This window comes from Branchiostoma belcheri, unplaced genomic scaffold (assembly GCF_001625305.1).
Source record: "Branchiostoma belcheri isolate BF01 breed outbred unplaced genomic scaffold, Haploidv18h27 scaffold10, whole genome shotgun sequence".
NCBI lineage: Eukaryota > Metazoa > Chordata > Leptocardii > Amphioxiformes > Branchiostomatidae > Branchiostoma > Branchiostoma belcheri.
Window position 1 is genome coordinate 1,544,990 of NW_017802380.1, and position 24,923 is coordinate 1,569,912.

Sequence of the window (24,923 nt, forward strand, 5' to 3'; positions counted from 1 at the left end):
TTTTTTTTTTTTTTAAATACACAAATATATAAAGATGAACACATCTCTATGGTGCACCATTCTTTTTCTAACAAATTGTAGCTGTTTGAGGAGTTTGCCACCGAGTTTTGTCTTGTTATATATTTAAACTCCGCAAATAGATATATTTGTCACTTCCCAAACTTAAGGGAGGGACGGGTCGTGCAACCCGTCCTGGTCCTGATGCATTCCACTTTTACAGAGCAAAGTTATTCTAATCAACGGAAACGAGCGCTCGAGCGTTGTGATCAAGTCTATAGAAAAGAGAACAAGTCTGAAGCCTTGTTCGCTTCAGAAAAAAACGTATCGTTCCCAAGTTATGTTGATGATCAAGTTTTATTGTTGATTACAAAAAATTGATAGCAGCATCGGATGTTAGAGGTGAACATCATCAGCAGATTCAGCACTATCTGATAATGTACGGAAATCTAAACCAAAGCTGGTCAAGTTCACATCCGTTAACGGGGCAATCAAATGATGTTGATGATGATGACGATGATGATGAAGATTACAGTAAAGGGCCAGATGTATAGAAATAAACAACTGGTTCAAACTTATACGCCAGCTAATTCAAACTGATCCGAGCTTACATGAGTAAATATTGCATACAAGAGGACATGTACAATTATTTTTATGTCGTTTCACGAATGTTGTCACCAGTCAACGTGCTTGTCTCGTCAACGCATGGTTATCTGTTAATGAATGGATGAAAGACCGTTATTGTACGCTTATGCTCATACAATCTGAGTACGGGTCATGAATAACAGGGAAAAAGAATATAGTAATAACACTTAAACTATACATACTAATGCGATATACTATTTACAGGTTCAACTTCTCGCTTCTTGAGGCAGTTGTAGATGTATGAGCATATAGAGCTAAAGATGCATGGTTTTTTGGCTGGGTTTTTTTGACATGGTTTTCTTAGTTTGTCAAGTTTCATAAGGAATACAAACTTGTCTGCTATGCGGCAAGCACGTTGATTGGTCAAAACGGTTGAGCCTTTAATCCCATTGATGACGATGAAGATTTCCTCTTCACAAGAGGACCTGCACAAACACTGAAAACATCAGCAGTTTTTCCCCGATATCTACATCGTATATCACCAACGTCTCTCCCTACCCGCCAAGGAGATAAAAAAAACGTACCTGGGTAACCCAACAACGGAGGAGAGGGGCGGCGCGACACCCCACACCTGTCCACACCTCCGTGCTCCAGGTAAACCCAGGTAAGAGGGTGGGCCAAACACCTGGGACACTCCGCGAGCCTGTTAAGACTCCGCGGCACCAAACATCACCAACACACTCCATGACGGTCCAAACTAATTGTCCTGTTTTCGCGCAAACTCTCCTAACAAATGACGTGGTGGTTCTGACACCTGGCGCTGGTGTGTAGAAATCCGCGCTCATTAATAACAATTACAACCGGACACCACAGGAAATCTCACCAGTGATTGATGTGTTTGCGGGCCAAGCCGTACACAACAAGTTAAAGCCAAGAGGTTTTAAGGCCTATTAAATCTTAAGACTTAGCGGTTAATGAGGCGATTAAAGTCATCTCAAGGCGATGGCAACCGATCTCCTCTCCGGTTGCTATTGGACTTGGAATTTTCGTACGTTTCGTTCAAGGCTTCGTTACTCGGCGCAAATGTTAAAACCAAGCCTGGCTAACTCAAAATTTAGAACTTGTAATCTTTTTTTTTTACACAAAGTTAGTTGCAAGGCAACCGATCTCTTTCCCGGTTGCTATTGGACTTGGAATTTTGGTAATTTTCGTCTCAGGCCTTTTATGTAGGACCATACTCGACATAAATGGTACTCGAAAAACCAAGTCTGGCTAACTAAAATGTAGAATATGAACTCATGCCTTGTTTTTTTTTTTTTGGTCACAAAGTTGGTTGACTCTGAAATGTCAATATCACCAATACACTCCTAAAAGTTGTTGAGGTGATATTATTGCGTTTGATGTCTACAATTGAAGCTGAAACAGGATGCCGGGATTTGGATCATGTATTCTAAAACCCGCTTTTTCTCAAAGAGAAACTTTATTGACAAGAAAATACTGTTTGGACATCAAAAGATTTCACATTATAAGACTGAATGTTGTCACGCAGTTTTTTTAGATGATAAACTATTGAGTGTAACATTACATACTCATTTTCGCAGTGCAATAGTCTTCAACATTATTTATATGCAACGAATAGTGTTTTTTCATCTATACACTATGCAACATTAGGGAACCTACATAGTCAATAATAGACATGAGGTAGGTATAACACTCATTCTTCTTTTTGTTCATATTATATATATTTCCGGTACTCGCGAAATAGACGAATATAGAAGGTCGATGTTTTGTGCTGATTCTGCTCTAACTAAACAAAGTTTTGAGCGTCTATGCGTTTGATTCATTTTGAGAAAGATTGTTGGATTTAATTAGTCAGTCCACACTTGTAAAAATGTGGACGTTGTGCCAAAAACAGTTACTCAAGCAACTGGAAACGGTCAGACGCTTCAGGTAGCTTCGTCAGTGACACTACCTGAAACGTCTGACCGTTTCCATAATCATATCCAGTTGCTTGAGTAACTGTTTTTGGCGTATCTTATGTGAATGTCTAACGTTCACCGACGATGTGGAAACTGCACAGCAGTGCGATACTGAACGAATAATTCATAAATGTCTGGTCACATACGACGGTCGGCGGTTGAACGATTGCAGACCGAGGACATTCTTGGGATGGTCGTATCTTCAAAATCCGGCTGTTTTGCTACGGAAAATGCTGTCTTAGATTCCAACCACCGGTTGGTTCTGTTACGGCCTGCTTGAAAATTCTACATCAAAATTGTACGGCGACTATGACAACGCCATATGGTACGTATATAACGAGAGGAAACATTTCAAAGTATACCACTTAAAATCTTACACTTCATGTGTCAAAATAACAGCATATAAAAGACTGCGTGCAACACTTGATCGTCGAATATGTTATGCGTATTAAACGAATCAGTACAATCAGTTTTCAAATAATTGTAGCTGAAATGAGTGTATCATTTCTTTTGAGATTGGGAGTGCAGCATGTGGAACACACGCAGTACTTTGGTGTAAATGTTAACAAAAAAGTACGTTGTGTTGCTGTGTTTTGCCTTTAAAACTGCAGATATTTACTCTTCATAGACTGCTCTGGCCGTTTTAGAAATACGGTGTCCCTGCGGTTTCCTTTAGAGTACGGTCGGTTTACCCTTGTTTTTACAAAACGGCATTCCAACATTGGGGAAGCAATCGGCTGGTAGAAAGTGTTCCTGAAGTAACATATGACATTGCATTCGCGCTCTTGATTTTTAAAACATTTTCAGGTGGTCACCTTCTAAAAAAATTTGTGAAGAAAGATAGCTGAAGTTTTTTTGTGTAAAAAAAATCACGACCGATGGTTGTTTGGGCCCAGAAATACACTGATATACATTTAGACGAAGTAGTGTATACACGCCTATGTGGCGTAATGACCACTTCTTTTTTACTTCAGTTTGCTTCATTTTTGTCAGGTCAATTTTTTGTCAGGTCGGCAGATTTTACCAGAGATATAAGAGGAGGAGCGCACACAAATTTGAGGCATTGCCATGGAATATATTTTGCCTAGTTACGAATGCAGTGCCAGCCAAATCCAGTTCTATCTTAAGTAATTGTACCGTAATGACTATGTTATGGCAAGGTGGCAATTTTCCCAGGGGGTTGTGGTTTGAAAATAACGGACATTGCTTGCTCAACGAATGGACGCCCGTGCTTTAGTCCGGCACAACACGAGATAAGGACTTTAAAATCACGGGTAAAGTTTGTGCGGAAATCACAGGTTTCCAAGCGCCACAACGGTTGTTTTAAATATGTTAATGTACTTGTATACCCGAAGTTACCGTACACTCGCACTCGATTTACCCGTGCCTCGAGAGTTTGAAACAAGGGATCTGTATTTGTGTTAGAGGGGTATACAGCTATTGTTTCCACTTGTTGTCTATTCAAGCGAGGCGCGAGACCTTTAAAATTTGCCCCCAACCCGGTCCGTATTTGTATTTAATTAACACACGGCCCACCCTGGGATGACAACTTTCCCAAAACGTCCAGTTCCATCACCCGGCGTCCTCGCGAAAGTTTTTCCCCGAGAAAAAGTCCACAAGAATCTAGATTACGGTTGATTGGCAGGTAAAGATTCGGGCTAACTACAGCCCGGAGTTCCTAAACACCGACCCGGGAACCATGGAACTCCACACGGCAGCGGCAGCCGGCTGGGACGCTGGAAGAATGCGGGAACAGAACATAGTAGACCCGTCATGGCGACTATCACGGGCATTGCGGAGACCGCGCAGGGCGAGTGGAATTCGCAACGGTGGGTAGGCAACGTCGTTTCCGGTAGACGAGTTAGTGTTACCACTTGAGTGGGTTTATAAGAGGGGGAGGGGACCTCGTACAAGTCTGCAGCACCCGGCGTACATGGCATGTTACACGGGGAAGGATTAGCCCAGCGACATCAGTGTGATTAATTATGTCCAAGTGGACACGGCCAATCGATTGACACGATCCTAAAAACGACGTGCCAGCAAATATACATCGTCATTGGGACAGAAATACATCATAGAAAGATGGAACGAATCTGACGCAATCTGGCCGAATATTTCACTCTTTATGCTGCTGTAAAAGGTCATTAATAGTATAGAAACGAATTGTTTCATCAAAAGTTCATTACATACACAGGATGTTTGTATCTCTTTATTATCTATTTCATACTTAAACTTTGATTTTATTCGTCAATCAAAATTTCTACTAATTACGTCTGCTTCAAGCAGTAACCTTCAAGAGCAAAGAGATTGAAATTTTACTTTGCTTTTCAGTACGAAAAAAATCTGCCAGAATGAAACATATTTGTTCACGTACTTGACTGTTTGGTTCAAACAAAAAGCTGACAATTCTGACACGAGGATGTTTTCTGCATTTTTTAATTTCTTCACCCAAATAAAATTTTCGAAACCCACAGTTCCAATTACATATACTGGAATATGTATTGCTTTAAAGACCTGATTGAAACTATGTAATAGTTTGAGTAAAAAAAGTAACGAAAATTATGGTTGAAAATTACAGTCAAACATTTACTAATGACCAGATCTGTATAAGGACCACCTGGTCGTTTTGGTTCATTTTTTGCTTCATCCTTAAGTAATTTCCCCCTTGACTCTGTCTATTGTAGTCACACATCTACTGTGACCATATTCTTCAAATCCCTTGAGAAGTTACAATAGACATGTTTGGCTATATATCTCTACAACACTGTACACTTATGACATACACGTATGTTCAATCACGAAATATTTAAATCAAGAAAATGTTAACAACTTCATAGATTATTTAAATTATTAGCAGAGAGGAATTTGACATGCTGTTTTAGAATTGTACGAGCAACAGAAAGGGTTGACATCATTTGTTCATAATTTTTCTTAGAATACTACAAGTGCAACAAAACATTTTCTTCGATTTAAATTTTAAACTCTCAAGTATTTTAAACTACATCATGTAATTTTAATGTGTATGCGTGTCAGTACGTCGAAATTTTAGATCGTTTATTTGATGAACCCCGAATTGAATTTGTTGTGATGTCCTTACACCGAAAACTTCTTATCACAACTTTTTAAGTTATCACGTTTCTCCCTTAGAATAAAAATACGTACTAAATAAATGTGATAAATAATCAAGTCTCCTTACACCAACTTAGCCACACATTTGGCTGCAAACTGTGGACAAGTTTCAAGTTTACAATAAATCTTTAGGACGTCAGATATTTGACCAAAAAGGAACCTCAAGATTAGATTAACCAGTTATGATATGTCAGTAACTGGTTAATTTGTCAAAGGACATACTATGATAGCCGAATTTGGTTAACATACGATTTTGATAGTTACATGTATCAGTTCTGCCTACCGATCTAAAAATATGCGTCTTATGGGTGTTCTATTACAGCAGTCTTATTAAATAAAGCCGGTTAATTCTTAATATTCAGATGTTTACAGAAATATTTCAGCTTCTATAACAAGGTGACAACTGTAGAATAAGATTCCAAGCTTTATTATTGGTTGTTGTTTACCATTCTTAGTCATTGTAGAAGTAATACTTAATATAAAACTGGAAGGTAGTGATGGTATTAGAATTGATTACTCGCATATATTGTGTTATCGGGTCATCTATGTATTATATACACCTGTTAACACATATACGTATCTAGGGCGCACGCACTACATTTTGTAATATTTTCAATATTACAAAAAAAAAGATCTTTCCTTTTTACTTGTAAACACCAAATTCTGGCATTGTTTTCTTTTACGGCCGTCGTGGCTAGTCGAACGATTTTGATGCCATAGAATTTTCAAGAAGAGAACAATTGGCCATCGCCTGGACAGGTGGCCGCTATCCCGTTAGTTTGTATAGCTGTTACGGCCTGTAGTTGTTTTGAGCTTAATCATATTTGTATATCAGTACGATATTGATGTCAACAAACATGGCCTGGACCCTTGTAACTTTGTAGGTTTCAGATTCAAATGTAGATAAAACGTACGTTACAAAATTGTTTAGATGACTTAACAGTTCTTCATGAGTGTTATTGCTGTTGGTATCCCTAGTGTAATTTGGTCCTAAAATCATCAAGTCATATTTGATACACGCCCCTATAATACGTTGAAATAGCGAATGAATATGTTCGTATTGTACTTGATTTTCTAATTAAGATTCTTGTTTTTCTGCCTGGCTAATTGATTAAATCTATCCAGTTTATTAATAGAAGTAATTACAAGATAGAAGTAATTAAGTACAGGTAGAACTAAAAGACCAATAACTCATGTAGGCAAGCTTTACAAATACAACTAATGGGACAGTACTAGTGATAAATTACCATACAATTAAATGAACACAAGCGAATATATATATTGTTACATGTATATACTCTTTAGAAATTTCTACAATGGTTTTTAAATGTATTAAGAACAAAATGTAGATAGACTATACAAGTAAAACTAACGGAACAACAATTTATTATCAAAAGCTAATGTATTCATTATCAAAAGCTAATGTATATGTTCTTTTATTTTCAGAAAGTTCTACCTTTTCTCTTATGCATAAATAACAAAAGGAAAGTATATGCAGAACAAACAAATAGAACTAATGGAACAATAATTAATCATGGCAAGACTAGAAGGACAAAAGCTGATGTACATATTGCTATATTTAGAATTTCTTACTTTTATTCTTGATGCATTAATCAAGTTTTTATTCTTTTATTTTGTAGTAATAGATGCAGTACGTGCAAACCTGTGTGAACCTAGATAAGAGGTGAGTGACGGGCACTTAACACGCCACTCTACGGTATTAATGGACCATCATTTATTACTCACAACAGTCTCTCAACATTGACGGGTGAACTTTTCATGAACATTGTCATTGGGACTCATGGTTGTAGACCTTCCACTTGAACAAAATTGTACAAAATTACCAACGGTATCGTAGCCATTCCACCCATTCGTCTCATCCCAGCTTGTACTCGTACCCGTGTCAACCACTCCCACAAATACAAGACACATCGACCGACCGGTGACACTGCCAAATATGCATGTTACGCCAGAACCATCCCTGAGTGGAACAACCTTTCGGCATACATAGTGGACAGCCCCTCACTGGACTCCTTCAAGAGCAGGCTGTCATCCAGACCGTAGTCCAGACGCTGCGCCTCTCCCCATCTGCGTGATGTCCCGACCAGGGAATTTGCAGACTATTGAACTTGAACTAGAGAAGCAAAAAATCCTGTGTTTGTTTTGACGCAAGTCATGTTCGTCGCACGACCATCTTACGATCATAAACTTGACAGTTTATTCTTCGGATAGTCATACACGTGGCGTCCAAAATTCAGAATATAAGCAGAAATTCCATATTTCCTATGATGCCGTCTTTATCAGAAAGGTTTGCTGATACTTGAGGAAACCACCCAGATCCACTAGCTTACTACAAGGACTGTTTTTGCCTGGTGACCGACACATTGCGTCAACTCCGTTCCACACGCTAACCACAGGCAATCTCTCCCGGTCTATTCTCGGAAATTCTACTCAAAACATGACAAGGGCGGGGTGTCTTGTTTGACATACACTCCTGACCATCTACTCACTACATGGTGAGTAAATTGGAACTGTGGATTCGTTACAGCAATGAAGTGTTCAGGAATATCCAGTACCAAACTAGAATAATTAGTGGATTAACGCATATCACCTCAGTTGAGGATGACTACATCACCCTATTTTCAACGCATATCCGTTTGGCATGCATACAAACTACGTAATCACAGTTGGGGCATCATCACTAGAAAGCCTTAAACAACTCCTACAGTTAGACGTACAAAGATTGGGTGTAACAGGTCGTTCGGTGTAATATAGTTACCAGCCGCGTGCCTGCGAAGCTAGTGTGTTACGCCAAAGGGCGGTTATACCAGCTATACAGATACAGATACAGGTACTATTGCAGTGACATAAGAGTCTGATATATACGCGGGCTTATATATACACCAGTACGTACAGGTTCAACTTCTTCTCGTGTGTAACAACAGGTCAGATGGAGTTTATCTTTCATGGATTCTCAGTCCAGGTTTAAACGACACTCATCTTCTTATTACAATAATGGCAACACCTATAGGCAAGTACTTCATGTTCTATGTTTTGTTCAGAATGGTAAACATATTAAAAAAAAACGCCCCTCCCACATTCTGGTTTTCAAAATGGCCTCCTGTGCAACAAAATGACGGCAAGGGTTTAAACTTATGTAGACGCAGATATAAGGTTTTTCATCTGGTATCTATGTGTGTTATATCTGGTTATTCAGGAAGAAGATAACAATTTTCTAATGTTGTATTGTTTCTACTAACCTCGCTATCCTTGGTGGGAAATCTCAATGCTGTCGAAAAGAAGTTATGTACACATTTACATTTTCTTTCTAGAAATAAACAAAGATAGCAGTCTATTGTGTCGGGTCGGTTCACTATGGGTCCATGCCTGGTACTGTACACACTACAGTAAATAAGTAAATAAAGACACAAACAAAATCATAATGCACAAGTGCCGTACTCAAGAGAGAAGGGGAAAATATCCTTCATCTCCAAGCTAATTGGGAAAGTTGTGGAATGGAGTATAGGCGGCACGCCGCTTGGCTTTGGATGGTTATGATGGGGTTGTATAGAAATAGATGTTTGGAGAGCTCGAGCGCCAGGTTGGGCGTTCAAAAATTGGAACAAATATCTCAGTATTAAGACAGTAAGCGCTTAGTGACCTTTCAGTGATCTTTCAATTGTCTTTCGGTAACCTCCAAGGTCAAGATCATGCTGTCGTGCGATCTTGATGTCCTATCATTGGTGTCAGAATCAGCCCCCGACAAGCCATCTAAGACCGCATTTTCCTCAACGTAACGGTTGGATTTGTACGACACATGCACGACTATCCCACGAATGCCCCCAGTTTGCGATCACACGACGAATATGGTCGGGCACTTTGGTTGGCAATCTTTGGCTTTAGCGATCGGTCGCCGAGGGAGCACCCGACAGCGAACCCCTGAATCTAACGACACTCGACAATCTAACACACGGTATATGTATATTTTCCTACCAGAATGCTACTGTTTCGATGTCGACAAGACCACCCCATAGCCACAACCACCTGTTGTACCGTTCAACTGTCTCCAATTTTGACAACAGCAAATATACAGTGTACTGTACGCGATCACTCATAATAATACAAGATAGTGTCCTCCAACATACATATAGTACTGTAGTATGGTTAAAGTTTGTCAAGCAACATATTACGTCTTTTTTACGTAACTATTTTGCTATCTGGTGGATTAAGAACTTACTTGATATGTAGCAGTCTTGACGATCTACACCAACAATGATGGGTAAAATTTTAACCAAGCTGAAGCGCAGCTGGGTTGATACAAGATTACATTGTTTCGCGAAATACGCCGATGCCACAATAGCGATAAAATTAATGTTCTATTGTTCAGTACTTGAAGAGTTCTACATGAAAAATACACTAAAAAACTACACTTCTAAATGGGTAGATAGTCATACTATTCCTATCTATATACTTTGGTCCTTTGGACAAAAAGAATTGTAACCACACAATTACTTCATTTTACTCCACAAAAAAATTAACAAGAGCTCCTATTGTTTCCTATAATTCAATATCGGCTTGCACAAAATGAGGCCCCTTTATGACCCCTAACTTTGTATGACCTGGGCGACATAATTAAAAGTTGAATATAGTATATGGTATAAAAGTACAATTTGAAAGGCAACAAGACACGAAAATCTTACGAAATACATTTTTTTATCAATAAAATTCGTTTGTGATTGTACTACCGATGAGAGCTTTGGTCACTGAATGATCACCGCCTTAGTTGAAAGGTACGGAGATACCTCGCTATATGTGTTTTCCTTCTATCCTTTTCTCCGATTGGTCTGTAGCAGTACGAGTAATAGTGTTAACTTCATCAAATGATCGACTAGTCTTCAGTTCATGATTTCCGCTGTTAGAGTTAATTCTGCGGTCCGGATTCTGTCATCAATTCTAATTACTTATCAGAGTTCTTTCTTCTCTAATTTCTTCTTCATTCGCGAGAAAACAAATCGGTGACACATTTCTACCAAAATCACTGATAAGCCGCGAGAAGGGTTGACTTTTGTAGGAAACGGCCGGCAAAACCGGACTCTCTGATTATAATGTTTACCCAAATCCTTTAAAAGAGACAAACCCGGTGCTTTGTCTGAGTGGGCCCTTAACGCGATTGCTTCCTTATATTCCTTCCCGCATTTGTCACACTTGTTTTTTTGAAAGATTCCTGAAATTTGAGAACGATTGGATCGCGGGATCTTTATTGCAGGACAAGGTAAACAGAGCGCACGAAATGATAGAGTCGGGTGGGAGGGTGCGGGCAGGCCGCATAGCACGGGCGCCATGGAGGTGAGCAAACCTGCAGCGACGTGGACATTGTTTGGCGACCATCATATACGAATTTATCACAAACAGGGCGTTCTGGGGGCGCAACCTTGTCACGTACCCTGATCTCGGCAGCGGTTTCGGGATCTGGAGCCGACTTAGCGCGCGTTTCCTGTGCGGATAAGTTTAAGTCATCCCAGAAGTAAGAACAGCCCCGGGGTAGAGTTTTCATCCCCCAAATTGCTCGACGTGAACTTTGGGTGACCCACGGTGTTGGAACCCGGTTCGAACCGGGTAATCTGTCGGGGCAAAGGTTCGGGTGACCGTCCGCAGGTATGCGGCTATCGATCGAGTGTAATTAAAACATGATCTTTACATCCGGTTTGCTGATAATAATAGTCCGTGAGTAATTCCAATCATTGCGGAGTGAGGCTGACACATGACACCTGAGTTGTGGGGACGTACCGGGGACATGGAATCTACGGGATAGCCTCCTCAACAGGCTCTACTACAGGCCAAACTTTACTGATCGATAACGTACACTACACGAAATTAGATATTCAAGCCATGATTAAAGATAGTTGTAAGTGAGACTTAAATTTTTGATCATATCTGAACAAGTAGTCGTAATTAAATGCTAAAACGTTTTGGCAACCCTAAGCATGAAAAGCGTAAAGTAGGATCTTTTAAGTCGCTTAAATATACATTAAGGTAAAACGTACTTTTTCTGTCTGATTGCTTTGTTGTATTCTGGTGGTTCCAGTTACTGTAAAAAAAAGCGGTAGAAATCAGGAAAAAAATGACAATTGATGATGATTGGTTTATTGAAGAAACTCAACACAATCTGACATAGCAGTCAGCGGACTGAATTAGCGTCAGACTTTACAAACGGTATTAAGATCAGTCAAGTGGATAAAATCTAATACCACCTAAAATATATTAACACATCATAAGATATTTACAGTTCATTCAGTACTTTTGTCATTACAGAGATACATAAAGTTTCAGACCGCCTGCCTCAACGACTGCCTGTTGCTGAGACTAAGCCTGAGTTTCCGGGGTGGGCCGCCACACCTGGCGGCCGCATGGAGAGGGGGAATTAAAGACACAAAGACCGCGCGGCGGGTCTACTCCGGCAGGCGGAGAAAACTCGCTCATCATGGACTCGTTATGCTTCAAACTGGAGTGTGGCAGGGAGAAACGGTAGCGAGGGATAAAACTTTCTTCAAGAATACGTCGCAATTTTAAGAAGAGAGAATGATTTTTCATCTAAAAAGTGTTGCTCCGTCAAAACAGTCATAGGATTGGTTCTGAATAGTTAACTAAAAGTTCGCTAGTATTGTAAACTTTATGAAAAACATTTCACAACAAGACAGGATTTTATTCGATAGTGATCAGTGCCATGTATTTCTGGAACAATCTAGGCCCTTGGAAATGTATAAAAAGTTGTCCAGAGTGTGCAGTAGCTTCAAGGAGTTTAACGGCAAGTCTCATGATGACAACAGGTGCCCTAACTTACCCGAATTTAACAAAAGGTGAATTCGAAAGAGAATTTCTGATGCAGCAACAGTAATCTCTAAGCTATGCACACTTCATATATCCAGGTGTTCAAGATATTGTGACAAGGCCTCAATAACAATTTTTCTAATGTTGCAGTTTTAAGGTATCCGGCAACTCGTAAAGGTTGTCGTTACGTTTGTTAGCGAGAAGTACTTGCTGAAAGTTGCAATTGTTTTACTTGTGCATAAGGAATCATCTTAAGTCTTTGTGACATCTTTATACGTACGGTAACGAAAACTTTCCTGAAAAAGTTGTCTTAACTCAACAAACTAGATATGATATTCTCATCTTTGTCATTCCATGAAAAGGCTAGTTTGGTGTCGAAATTGAATTACTTGAATTTCTTCAAAACAGCTTTGAAACCGTAAAATTTTTTTCCTAAAATTCTAGAGGATGTAGGACTCATTGTAACGATTATTTGGAGGGAAGTGACGTTGTGCGTGTTCCTAAACGATAGTAAGAAAACTCATCAAGTTTGCGCTGTTGAAAATGTTTGAAAAGTAAAGGAAACAATTATTGTGTCCTGTAAAAACCACCGGACGACAGCTAAAAACTGGCGATTCCATTTGTTGCTTTGTTATCTTAATCGCAAATATGCCGTTGGCTACAAATTAATGAATGGTTACACAAGGATTTCGGCATCGCTATAGCGAGCTACCGGGCATTCTGGTATGACGTCATTTATTACACCTGTCAGGCGACACGGGTCGTGAGCTGAGGGTTCGATTCTATTTTCTCAACATGGCGGCCGTTTTCTCACAAACTTTCTGTCAGATTTTGTCAAATGTTATGGTTAGAGATGATTCTAGCAGTTGCAAAGCGATGCTCACACACGGAATCAAACGTCACATGAAAAAAAATCATGGTCGTCTCCAACGGCACTTCTTGTCCGCTGTGTAAACTGTGTACAAGTGGGATGTTTTCTCCTCGTGTAATCTGGTACCTACATATGTGCGGAGTGTACGGGAACCCCATAATCTAGTTGTTTATCTTAATGGACATTGTTCGAGCGAAATAGCCTGTCAGTGATAAGACCTATCCCCCAAACCGTTAACTCCGCCCCCATGAGTCGACCGTAGCCCTGGCGAACCAAGCACGCCGCGACTCAACAACTTGTCAAAGTTTCAAATCCCCCATTGTTTAAGTAATGGGCCTACATCGACGCGATGGTAGTATGTTTTTCACGGGTAGTCCGAAACGGACTCGTGGCGATCTTTTAGCGTAAGCCCAGCTCAAACAAGCGGTCTTGTTCTGGCAGCCAGCGAGGCACCAGACTTCATCCGTGCGCCTGCACGTTTACAACAGATAATATGAACTTAGAGAGAACTACATTACACGGCCATGAGTAAACAGATCGCAAACAATGATTGGTGATATTATCCTGTGTTGCTTTGTTTGTGCGGGAAGCGAAAAAATAAGGAGGCGTTGGTTTGTGGGGATGGTCTGTTGTTCAAGACGCCTTGACGACTATCTCTCGACGGGTCCGAAATTCCGGACAAACTGTATGCCCAGCGGGTTTATAACGGGTTAGAGACCAAATGATTTTTGCATTTGCAATAGATACGGCTCGACCAATCACGGCCCGGCGCAAGTTTTGACGGACGTGTGGGATATTGAATGGACATAATTGAGTTCGTAGTAAAGGGCCCTGCCAGTCGAGGAAAGAGTCATAAACAGTTTCCCGGGTGTTTGAGTGTTTTGCTTTGCGAACCGTCACAACCGCTGAGCTGTGCTCATCCAAACAGCCGATAGCCGCGACGACAGCTTCTTGTTTTTGCCAGACAAATCCTTCATATCGGGAACACAAACTGTCCAGATTTTGATCTCCCCGTGTCGCAACTTACGAGTCACCGCCGCCGCCACACTCATATACATAACGCCCGACCCGCCGGCAAGCCGACCGCACAACCATGCAAACTTCCTGCTACAGCGGACAGTACAGTCCGGCGCTCTTCGGGGACTCCTGCAGCTACCACCACGACCAGCAGACGCAGTCCTTCGGACACAGCTACAACCTCGGCCCGACCTACACCAGCGGCTCCCTCGGCGCAACCATGCAGAACTACGACATGAAGCCGGAGCCCTCCAGCTACGCCTACGGCGACACGGGCATCACCACGCCGAGCGTGAGCCCGTATGCGCCCGTGGTATCGACGGCGTTCCAGCGCATCAGCCAACCACCTGTTGCCGTGAACCAGTACCTCAGCCCCCCGCCCAAGACCTACGCCGACTGTAACCACCAGGACGAGAACGACAACGCGACGTTTCACGAGAAATCGGCCGCGGAGCCGCCGGTGGTCGTCCCGAAACAGGAGGAGACCGTGAGTCCGGATCGGCAACCGACGGACGACAAGCCGCCGACGGACGGAGCCGAGCCGGGAAAGCCCGGCACGGACACCCCGGCAAGCGGCGACGGCGACAACAGCGACAACAACGGGATGGAAGAGATCCTCACGTCCCTGGAGAAGAAGGAAGACACCCCGAAGGAGCCTCCTTCGGCAGACGTCAAACCTCCGCTGTCTTACATCGCCCTCATCGCGAAGGCCATCCTGGGCTCTCCCGCCAAACGGCTGAGCCTCGGCTCTATCTACCAGTACATCACCGACAACTACCCGTACTACCAGAACCGCGGGCAGGGCTGGCGCAACTCCGTCCGACACAACCTCTCCCTCAACGACTGCTTCATCAAGGCCGGCCGCTGCGAGGACGGCAAGGGGAACTACTGGGCCATCCACCCGGCCAACATCGAGGACTTCGCCCGGGGAGACTTCCGCCAGCGCCGGCGGTCGAGACGCCGCCGGGGAGCCAAGAAGGACATGGAGAGCCTGAACAACGGGTACGGGATGACTAACAGCTACCTGAACCCCAGCACCGGCCCGATCACGCCTGGCTACTCCTTCCCTCCCTCCCTCAGCTCCATCTACTCGCCCTACACCGACGCGGAGCGCAAGGCGTACCGACTAGACGAGGTCCTCTACCGCCAACACATCAACAACCCGTTCTTCAAGTGGTACAACAGCAGCTGCCGCATCCCCCAGGCGACGCCGTCCCCAAACCCCTCCTCTCCCGTCGGCATGTACCCGAACTCGAACCCCCAGTGGCAGTACTCCGACACACAGAACTCTCAATCCATGTTCCCCATCTCACCAAACTTTCAGCGGTTCAAGTAAGTTTCACACTGTAAAAAAATAATTGACGTAAAAATGTCCTATCAGAAAAAAAATCAAGCATATCACACAGCACTTGTGTTTTTCTTTACAAAAAGTCAGTGTTCAAAAGTTGTTCTTTTTTGTCTAAGATATAAAAGCATTGGTCACTTCAAATGTAGATATTCATTTTCTAGATTTCAAATGTACCTTTTGTGGGAAGTCGTGCAATTTGGACGCACTGTTGTAAATGTCATTTGAAACATGATGTTTCAGCATATATTGTTTTATTTCTTTTTACATGTAATGAAAGACTTATAAAGAATATGTTTAAGTCACCTAATTCTTCCGTCCAAGTGTAAGAAGTGGCCAGTGCCGGATACGTTTTATAGGATAGATTATGTCTTGTTTCAATGATTCACTTTTTGTCTTGTAAGATATACACTGTATTGCAATGAAAAACAGCACTTAAGACAAAAAAGACTCCCTGTTATGTATATTCACGTCTTCTTATTTATTAGTTTGTGCATTTTTAGAAGGAGGACAGGACCTTAATCTAAATTGACGTAAAATATCCTGAGCTTGTATACATGAACATATCATCATCATATGTTTGTCAGTAACTTTGCTTTTCGTCGTAAATGGTGGTTGATCGAGGAAGTTGTCAAAGCAATTGTGGTCTTAAATGTAATTGTTACGCAGTGGGTCATTTTATTTCAAATTTTAAGCTTAGTCAGAAAACGATTGATCGCTCAAACAGTCCCCACATCATGAGCAATAAGTTAAACACGGAAATTCTTTTTATCTACATTTTCCGTCTTTGTACCTGCAATGACATTAAGAATTGCAATGACTGCTTGCATTCAATATTTAAGTATCCTTTTGGGGACAAAAAAAGTTTCCATTGTAAATTCTTGACCACAAAATGACGACCTGCATGTTTAAGTAGAACGTTATCATAATCTTATTGCTTGTAAAACTTCAGAATTTCCATGTACAGTTTCTGTATAAACTGATATGTTTGGAAGTCTTTCACTTATAGATGCGTTTAGGTTTAGGTCTTTGTCAGTTGTCCAAAATAAAAAGCGGTATTGCAAATATCTTGACTTCTACAAATCGCCTTTCTTTGATATTCGTGTAAGAAACTGAATGGAAGTGATTAAAATGATATCATTTAAGTCACTCGTAAAGTCAAGTCGATCTTCAAACAGTATTTTTTTGAGAATACAATTTAGTTAAGTTTCTTGACAAAATTTCTTCAACAATAAGAGAACTCAAAGCCACACAAGGAAATGCTGAAATTTTTGCTTAGATTTTCACTCAAACCATGATGGACTTACAACTGACTTGCAACTTTGCTATTTCAACGTTTGTAAGATACTGCTGACAAAAATGTCATTTATCGTACGATTTTGCAATGCAAGTGGCTCAACAGATATCGGTAGGTTGGTGGAATTGCTATCAAAATGAATGAAGCTCAGTTGCTCCAGTGCTACAATTGATATAACTGCAAAGTCAGATTGTGCATTCACTTTAAATTCATGACAAATTACGGTTTAGAAAAAAATACTCGAGGTGGTATAATGTGCTCGCCCAACAATGGTATAAATGTTGTTAAGTACAGAACAGTGCTGAATTTAAAATGTATACAATTAAATAGACAAAAGTCGCTACCTACCGGACCTTCATAATCCAAAACGCTGGCAATGTTTGAGTTGGGAGAATTGTCTGGTACATGAAGAATCGGCTTCAAATTTTACACTGAACATACAATGCACATATTCACAGCAATGATGTTAGAAGGAAACAAGTCATAAAGTTGCCAATTTTGATTTGTGATTTCGCATAACTTCCAATTGCTATGTTTGGGGATACTGTTCTTATTCTAACACACAAAGAGTTGATATCAACACATTTGAGACCGACTGATGCAGTAGTAGTTCAAATGCAGTTCAATGAAAAAGAAGTGTATTTTGCAACTTTTCTCGTGTTATGTTGTACTTCAAATCATATATGTACTTAAGCATCACGTATCGCTTTCAATTTATAAAGTCACAGGTTATACAAATTCAATGTTGGCCGGTCTCCAACCTGTAAACTTTTGACAATCAACAAAAGGTAACAGTTTATACAAATCGCATATTATATACACTTGTGGTTATCTGTATCTGTATAGGCGGTATGTTATATAACCGCCATTGGGCGTAACACACCAGCTTCAAGCTATAAACTGTACATATTTGAAACCTGCTATAGACGTCTGCACGCATTTTGACACTTCGTCATACACTTAGAAGGCGGTTCTGGGGTTTCTTAAAACAAAACATATATTATATTGAGCCATATACAGTCCATTCAGTAATCTAGCCTGTGATGATTTGAGTCTGGTTAGAAGACTGGTATCATGGAGGTATTTAGAATACGCGGGCTTTGTTTAATATAACGTCAACTCTCATGAATTACACATAAAATGCCACCGGGTATCCTAAAAGCGATTTATCCACACGACCTTATGACAAATTTTAAGAGCTGTATACGCAAAAACGTTTATGGTTTCCGCTTTCTAAAATGGTAATTTTTACATGGTAAGTCTTGAAAACACGTTGTTGTATAACATGTCCATTGTGACCGGTACAGGTTTGACTGTATATCAATGACCAGATGGTCCTTATGCAGAGGCGGCCAATAGTATGTACAAGTTTGACTGTATATCAATGGTCATGTGTTCCTTATGTAGAGGTTGTCTCATTGTTTGACGTTAAGAAAAAGACTGTATACATTTCACTCCATTATATGCAACGTGCCGACTTTTGGAAGTCTTTAGTGTTTTTGCTGTCTTTAGATTTATATTTTCTACACAATAAATCATATTCGCTTCAGAATGATTCATAGAAATCCGATTTTGGTCTACATTTAATGGAAAAGAGGAGGCCTACATTTTCATCCAATTCAGTTAATCTAATCAACTCTGGAGAAAACTTGTTGGTTGATTGAGTTGAGCATCAGCCAAATTTTGGGAGGCACGTATGTATGTATATCTGGAAATCACTTATTTTATTTGCAATCAGATACATATTCATATACAGATACAGATTCATGTACAGATACAGATTTATGTACAGGTACAGATACAAATTATTTTCCAAGTATGATGACCGTGTCAGTCCCTACACCTGAGTGAGGAGGGTTGACACGGTGGCCTTCGTGTGGATTTTTTAAGGTGGATAACAGATTGGATAATACAAAGAGTGTAGAATCTGCTGAAGTATCAAAGGAAGCCGCTAGGAGGCCCAAAATCAACCATACCAAGACCAACACATATTTCTAATATCACTACAGTACTAGTATATCAATATCTCAGTGTTAATGATGTCCAAAGCATACGGAAATACAAACACACACACAGGTAGACAGACACACTGGAAATACAATACTTTCTTTCCAGTCAACTCTACGATTGTGCTACTTTTTGGGACCCATTCTAACACAGAAGTATATGTGGCTATGTCCGGCGAATTTTCACTACAGCCGACTGCACGTGGTTCCAGTTGCCTCCAGTGTCCAAGACTTCGGACTAAGAGGTCAGGAGTTAGATTCCCATCCTAACGTTGCGCGCTCGAATTGCATGCTTTTGTACTTTGGCTAGCGTACTGGTAGTAGTCTCCGTAGCAGGCTTATATAACTGAGGTTTTGGTGGTCTTCGGCTGTTTTCTGATTAGCCCAGTCCAAAAACGGGCGTAATTCAAACAGGCCGGCTATGTTGTCTATATGCAATCAGAAAATAGCACATAAAAGCTCCCAAAAAACAGGCTATGTTGTCTATATGCAAACAGAAAATAGCACATAAAAGCTCCTTAAGACCCTGAAGACCCCCCCCCCCCAGTTTTTGGCAAGCTATGGAGGCTAATTGATGGTCAGTTGAATGGGACCTCGAGCTCACACAGCTTTTAAATCTTTCAATGTAGTTGTCGAAAAAATATACAGTAAATAACAGTAGAAATATTGCAAAATTGATGTTTTATGTGTTTTTCTCAATACTTGTACAATGGAATTTGGACCATTTTAACCCATTTGATTGCCAGTTGTAAAATAAGAACAGTTGTGTTTGGTCTCATTTGATTAACTATGACTGTGAACTTCAACAAGAAATGATATGATAAATCATGGACTTGTCATCTTTTGGATGCGAAAGCATAAAGAATAAAGCATACCATGAAATGTACCAAGTAAACGATTATACTCATGAATGTTTGTGGTTTGCACCAGTAGTTTGAATGAAAGCAAGACAATTTTTCACGTTACAAATTAATAAAAATATATGAAGGGTATAAACGATAATTAACTGTATACTATTGTGTTGTGTATGTCTTTGTAGAAGCAACAAGTGGAAATACAGAACATTTCTGTCACACTCGTTGTGCGACACATGCACATCTTCAGTTCGTGATCGCGCGGCAATCGTAGAAAAAACGTGAGTGGCAGTATGCCACATTGTCGGAGAGAGTCGTGCGCGATTTTGATGTTGTAGGACTTCAGTAAAGCTGTGACAGAACCAACGCTCGACAAGGACACAAGATAGAAAAGTTTTTTCTAACAATATTGAATAACTGAATTTTGTATACGAAACACGCACGACTATCCGAAGAATACTCTACGATTTCACAATCGTGCCACGATCTTACTGCGCTCGTGTGTGCCTGGACCCAAATTGAACCCAATTCTTTTCGGTAAGAAGGCAGCCGAATTTTGAACAACATAACACGGACGTTCCTAGAATTCTCTCTATTTGCTAGCTTCCTCCAGGTCTCCATACGGGGGTACGGATCCTAGAATTCGGTAAAATGCGCCGAGAAATAGTTGGCCAGGAGAGTCATTCCACGAGAGGGTTAATTTCCCCTCTGAAGCGGCCAGTCAAACCCCAACTCCCCTGGCACATATTCTCCTATATATAGCCAGTGTAGTTAGTCTGGTAGAGATTATCTGTTTGCAGTCGTGTAGCTAAAAGTGGTCCAAGAAGAATGTCACATTTTTACGAGGTCGACATCGACTGCTCGGCGGATCTCCCCGGCTTCGGAATGAAGACTGGGTTATTTTATACCATTTGCAAACAAACCCACCAAACTCTGCCTATCTCAGCCCCCGGGTATGCACCTGGGTGGATCGAAGTGTGTGCACAGGAGCGTCTTATCCAGTCCCACCATCTCAGAATTTCTACTTAACGTCAGTAATCGTCAAATACTGTCACAAAAAGACCTGACAAATGTCATTAATCAAGTCAATTACACAAACAATAGACAGTGTTGGCGGTGTGCAGCCGTTACATAATGTACAAGGTAGAACAACCTACAAGACTGGCGTTTCTACCCACCTCTATATAGAAATTTCTATCATTTATGTAATCTTTACGTAAATATTCCTTCAACTTTTTGTGTTGTGACAGAAGTAAGTACATCAGAAATGTAAGAAAACGTATATGTTATACGAAAAGTATCAACACTTTTGGTACTGGCTACAACATAATATGTACAAGAATTAGATAAAATGGTTTAATATATTTGAATGACCAGTGCCAGGTATTTTAATGATGCAAAGTAGAGGGTTGTATGCGTTGTCTAGAACTCCTAGGTAAGGTATGTTGAATGTTTGGGCGATGCATGGATACATTCACAACTACACGGTAACATTTTACAACTAAATATATCATATTACATTCGGTGAAACTAAAGCAGAGCAAAAGAAGGGCCTCTAGGAGAGAAAAGTTGCCCGGGCAACTTGAAAACACCTGTGCAAAGTATTCCCTCGAACAAAGCAGTGAGAGAAAAGAATCAAGTTGTTTAGAAAGGTTTAACCTTTCGGAGAGGTTTACTTGACTTTAGGCTTTTTTTAGGGTCTCCCTACATTTGCTCTTAGTCTAGCCTATACTGGGCGAAATGAATGTTTCCTTGGCCGCACTGCAAAGCACTGTCATGCTTTTCTGACAACTCTCCAGTGTCACTGACGAAACGTAGTGGATGCTACCTAAAACGTCTGACCGTTTGCATCCAGTTATATCCAGTTGCTTGAATAATTATGAATAACTGTTTTTTGGCAGATCTTATTACCAGGATGTCTAACCTTCACCTTCACCGACGTATTGCCATGCCATCCTGGCTGAATAAAACAGAAATAAACCAGAAATCGGAGATTTAAGACTTCCAGGATGTACATGTATTTGGGGTATCTCAAACCCTCATGAGATACAGTCGAGAGGGACCTCCAAGCAGTGAACAAGAAGCTGGGAAGAAGCCTCGATGCTGGCTGCTGACAGAGGAAGCTGGACTACATAGACTGCCTCATGCGTCACGAGACGCGGGAGCTCCTAAGCCTAAGTCTAAACCCTCGTGAATAACCGAGTTTTTGTGAATCTCTTGTTGTCTTGACCTTTTATTCATCATTGTGAATTTCACACCGATTCGGTCTATGCATCACCCATGTAGCAACAGACATGCACATAAGCCATAACAGAAAATTGGATAACCTTTTCTGGGACCTAACTTTCTGTCCCTGACGTGCCCAGCATATGGAAATAATTACGGAAACACAAGCAAGCACACAGACACACCGAAATTAAAACCTCTGCACACAATAAACTACGCAAAATCTAAACATAGTCATTGTAAACATCGGACCGACGGTACAACTTCGATGTGTGTTATGAGCATGATAGGCGTCGCCCAAAGATCAGTCATCGTTTTATTTATCTTATTACTAAATGTTGAACAACGGGTTAACCGTGTCAACAGGTAACAGGTAGTTTTGTTATAGTTAGTTACGTTTAGCCTGGATGTGTATATAAATCACTTGTGAGGGAGCCCGAAGGACAGCACAGCACAGAAGACAGTGGAGAGCTGTGGAGGCCCGCATCGTCGATAGATGACTGAAAGTGGCGAAGATGATGATGATGTATATAAATAAATGTGTAGCTTGTTTAGTGTTTGTACGTGTAACACGACTTGCCCCAATGCCACTTATTTCAACAAGCACTACAGCAGGTGGCTTCTTCAACTGACAGTTGTGTGTGTGTCTAACTACCAACATCCTTTCTCACAGGTGCTGAGTGCTAAGGAGAGAAAGCAGTTTTGTAAAGTCTTGCGTATACGTCCGGGCCGGGCTTTGAACCCATGACCTCCCGAACTCAAAGCAGTGTAGTTTTGTCGTATTTGTCACCAGGGAATGTAGAAGTTGATCTTGACCTAACCGGGTCCGTGTGTTGACTTGATTGTACCAAACAGTAAACCAGTTTAGCACGTTACGAAACTCGATCGATGTAATAATACAACATGTAATACTCAGTTGCGTGACGTGATTTTACACTAGTGTGTTGTGCCGAAAGTTCACAATTTCTCAAGACACAGAGAAATTCTCCTGTACATGGTAATTGTTGTACATGCATATAATTGTGATTGAATATGGTTAAATTGTTAACAAAAGTATTTTAAGGATTGGGCTTTGTTTTAAATTCTTACATAGTGCATACTCGTCGTAGGCCGTCTTACGATTTTGATGTCGTAAAATTTTCAAGCAGGCTGTGGCAGAACCATCCGCCGACAAGGATGTAAGACAGCCTTTCCCGTAACAAGACGGTCGTACGACCCTTCTACAACCATCCCACAACTGTCTTCCTTTTATTTGGCTGATAATAACCTGCACAGATCCATCCCCACCTCCCCCTGGTGTCGTGAGTCCAACGTGAGTCCTTAATCGTCCCGTAACAAGACGGTCGTACGACACATCCACGACCATCCCACGACTGTCTTCGGTTCATTTGTCTGATAGTAACCGGTACAGATCCACTCCACCTCCCCCTGGTGTCGTGAGCCCACCGCGAGTCCTTCTTAATCGTCCCGTAACAAGACGGTCGTACGATACATCCACAACCATCCCACGACTGTCTTCGGTTTATTTTCCTGATAATAACCCGAACAGATCCACCCCCAAACCCCACGCTGGTGTCGTGAGACCACCGTGAGTCGTTAATCGTCGCGGCTGTCATATCTGTGTTTGCCCGGTTGACACGCTGAAGTGACGGCGTCACACGTATTGGGTTGTTGTTCGCAAATACATACTTGAAACTACTAGACTCTGCCGTTACAACTGCCCGGGCTGTGAGGGTCTAAAGTGTACCACGGCATGGAGAAGAAAGAATGACATTGCTACAAGCTTGTTGGCTGTAAAGAACGGACAGGAGTAGTAGAATGTCACACGTATTCAATATTTTGTTGTCGATGTTACATAAATTGTTGCTGTGAATGGATGGCCAAGGATCTAATGATATTCATCTGAAATGCACATTCATTGGGTCTTCAATAAAGATCGAAATGTCTGAATTGAGATATCTAAAAATGCCATCCCAACTCTCTCATACACTTATCTGGTAGGGTTCACAGAATAAAGAAATTTACTGTATAAACATATATGGGGTGCAGTTGTACCAGGGTTTCGGCAGGGGACGCTTTTCTAAGTAAAAGTAAAGATTATGTAAATAGTGCCACAGTGACGACCTCCGTGCGTGAATGAGTGAATGAGTGAGTCCGTGCGTGAATGATGGATGAATGAATGAGTGAGTGAGTGAGTGAGTGAGTGAGTGAGTGAGTGAGTGAATGAATGAATGAATGAATGAATGAATGAATGAATGAATGAATGAATGAATGAATGAATGAATGAATGAATGAATGAATGAATGAATGAATGAATGAATGAATGAATGAATGCTTATTCTCATCTACAGTTGAAACTGTATTTGTAGTCATCTCTACATAATGACCACCTGGCCATTTATGTACGTAAATGGTTAAACCTTTACAAGTGACCACCTCTACATTATAGTGGTCACCTGTCTACGGCGGTCATTTTCTTCAAGCCCCTTGAGCAGTCAGGTTTGATGTAAAGAAATGTATTCATTTCAAAAGTCCGGAAAAGTATCTTTAATTTAATTTAAAAATCTTACACACTGGAATCTGTGCTTCTGTATGGCTCATCAACGTGGACACTGACAAGGAAACTTGAGAACAAACTTGACGGAACGTACACACGTATGTTACGTGCAGTGCTCAACAAATGCTGGAAAAATCATCCGACCAAGGCAGAACTGTATGGGACTCTACCATCTGTGTCAGCCACCATACGGGAGAGGAGGGCCAGATTTGCTGGACACTGCTACAGACAC

The 24,923-nt window shown here is 41.1% G+C and overlaps 1 protein-coding gene across 1 annotated transcript; it reads left to right on the forward strand.

The window, feature by feature from the left end:
• Positions 1 to 13,788: 13,788 nt before the first annotated feature.
• LOC109473012 (forkhead box protein D5-B-like) lies at positions 13,789 to 15,797 on the forward strand. Its single transcript, XM_019772908.1, has one exon. It carries the CDS (start codon positions 14,483 to 14,485, stop codon positions 15,740 to 15,742), a length of 1,260 nt encoding a protein of 419 aa, XP_019628467.1. The 5' UTR covers positions 13,789 to 14,482; the 3' UTR covers positions 15,743 to 15,797.
• Positions 15,798 to 24,923: the final 9,126 nt, after the last annotated feature.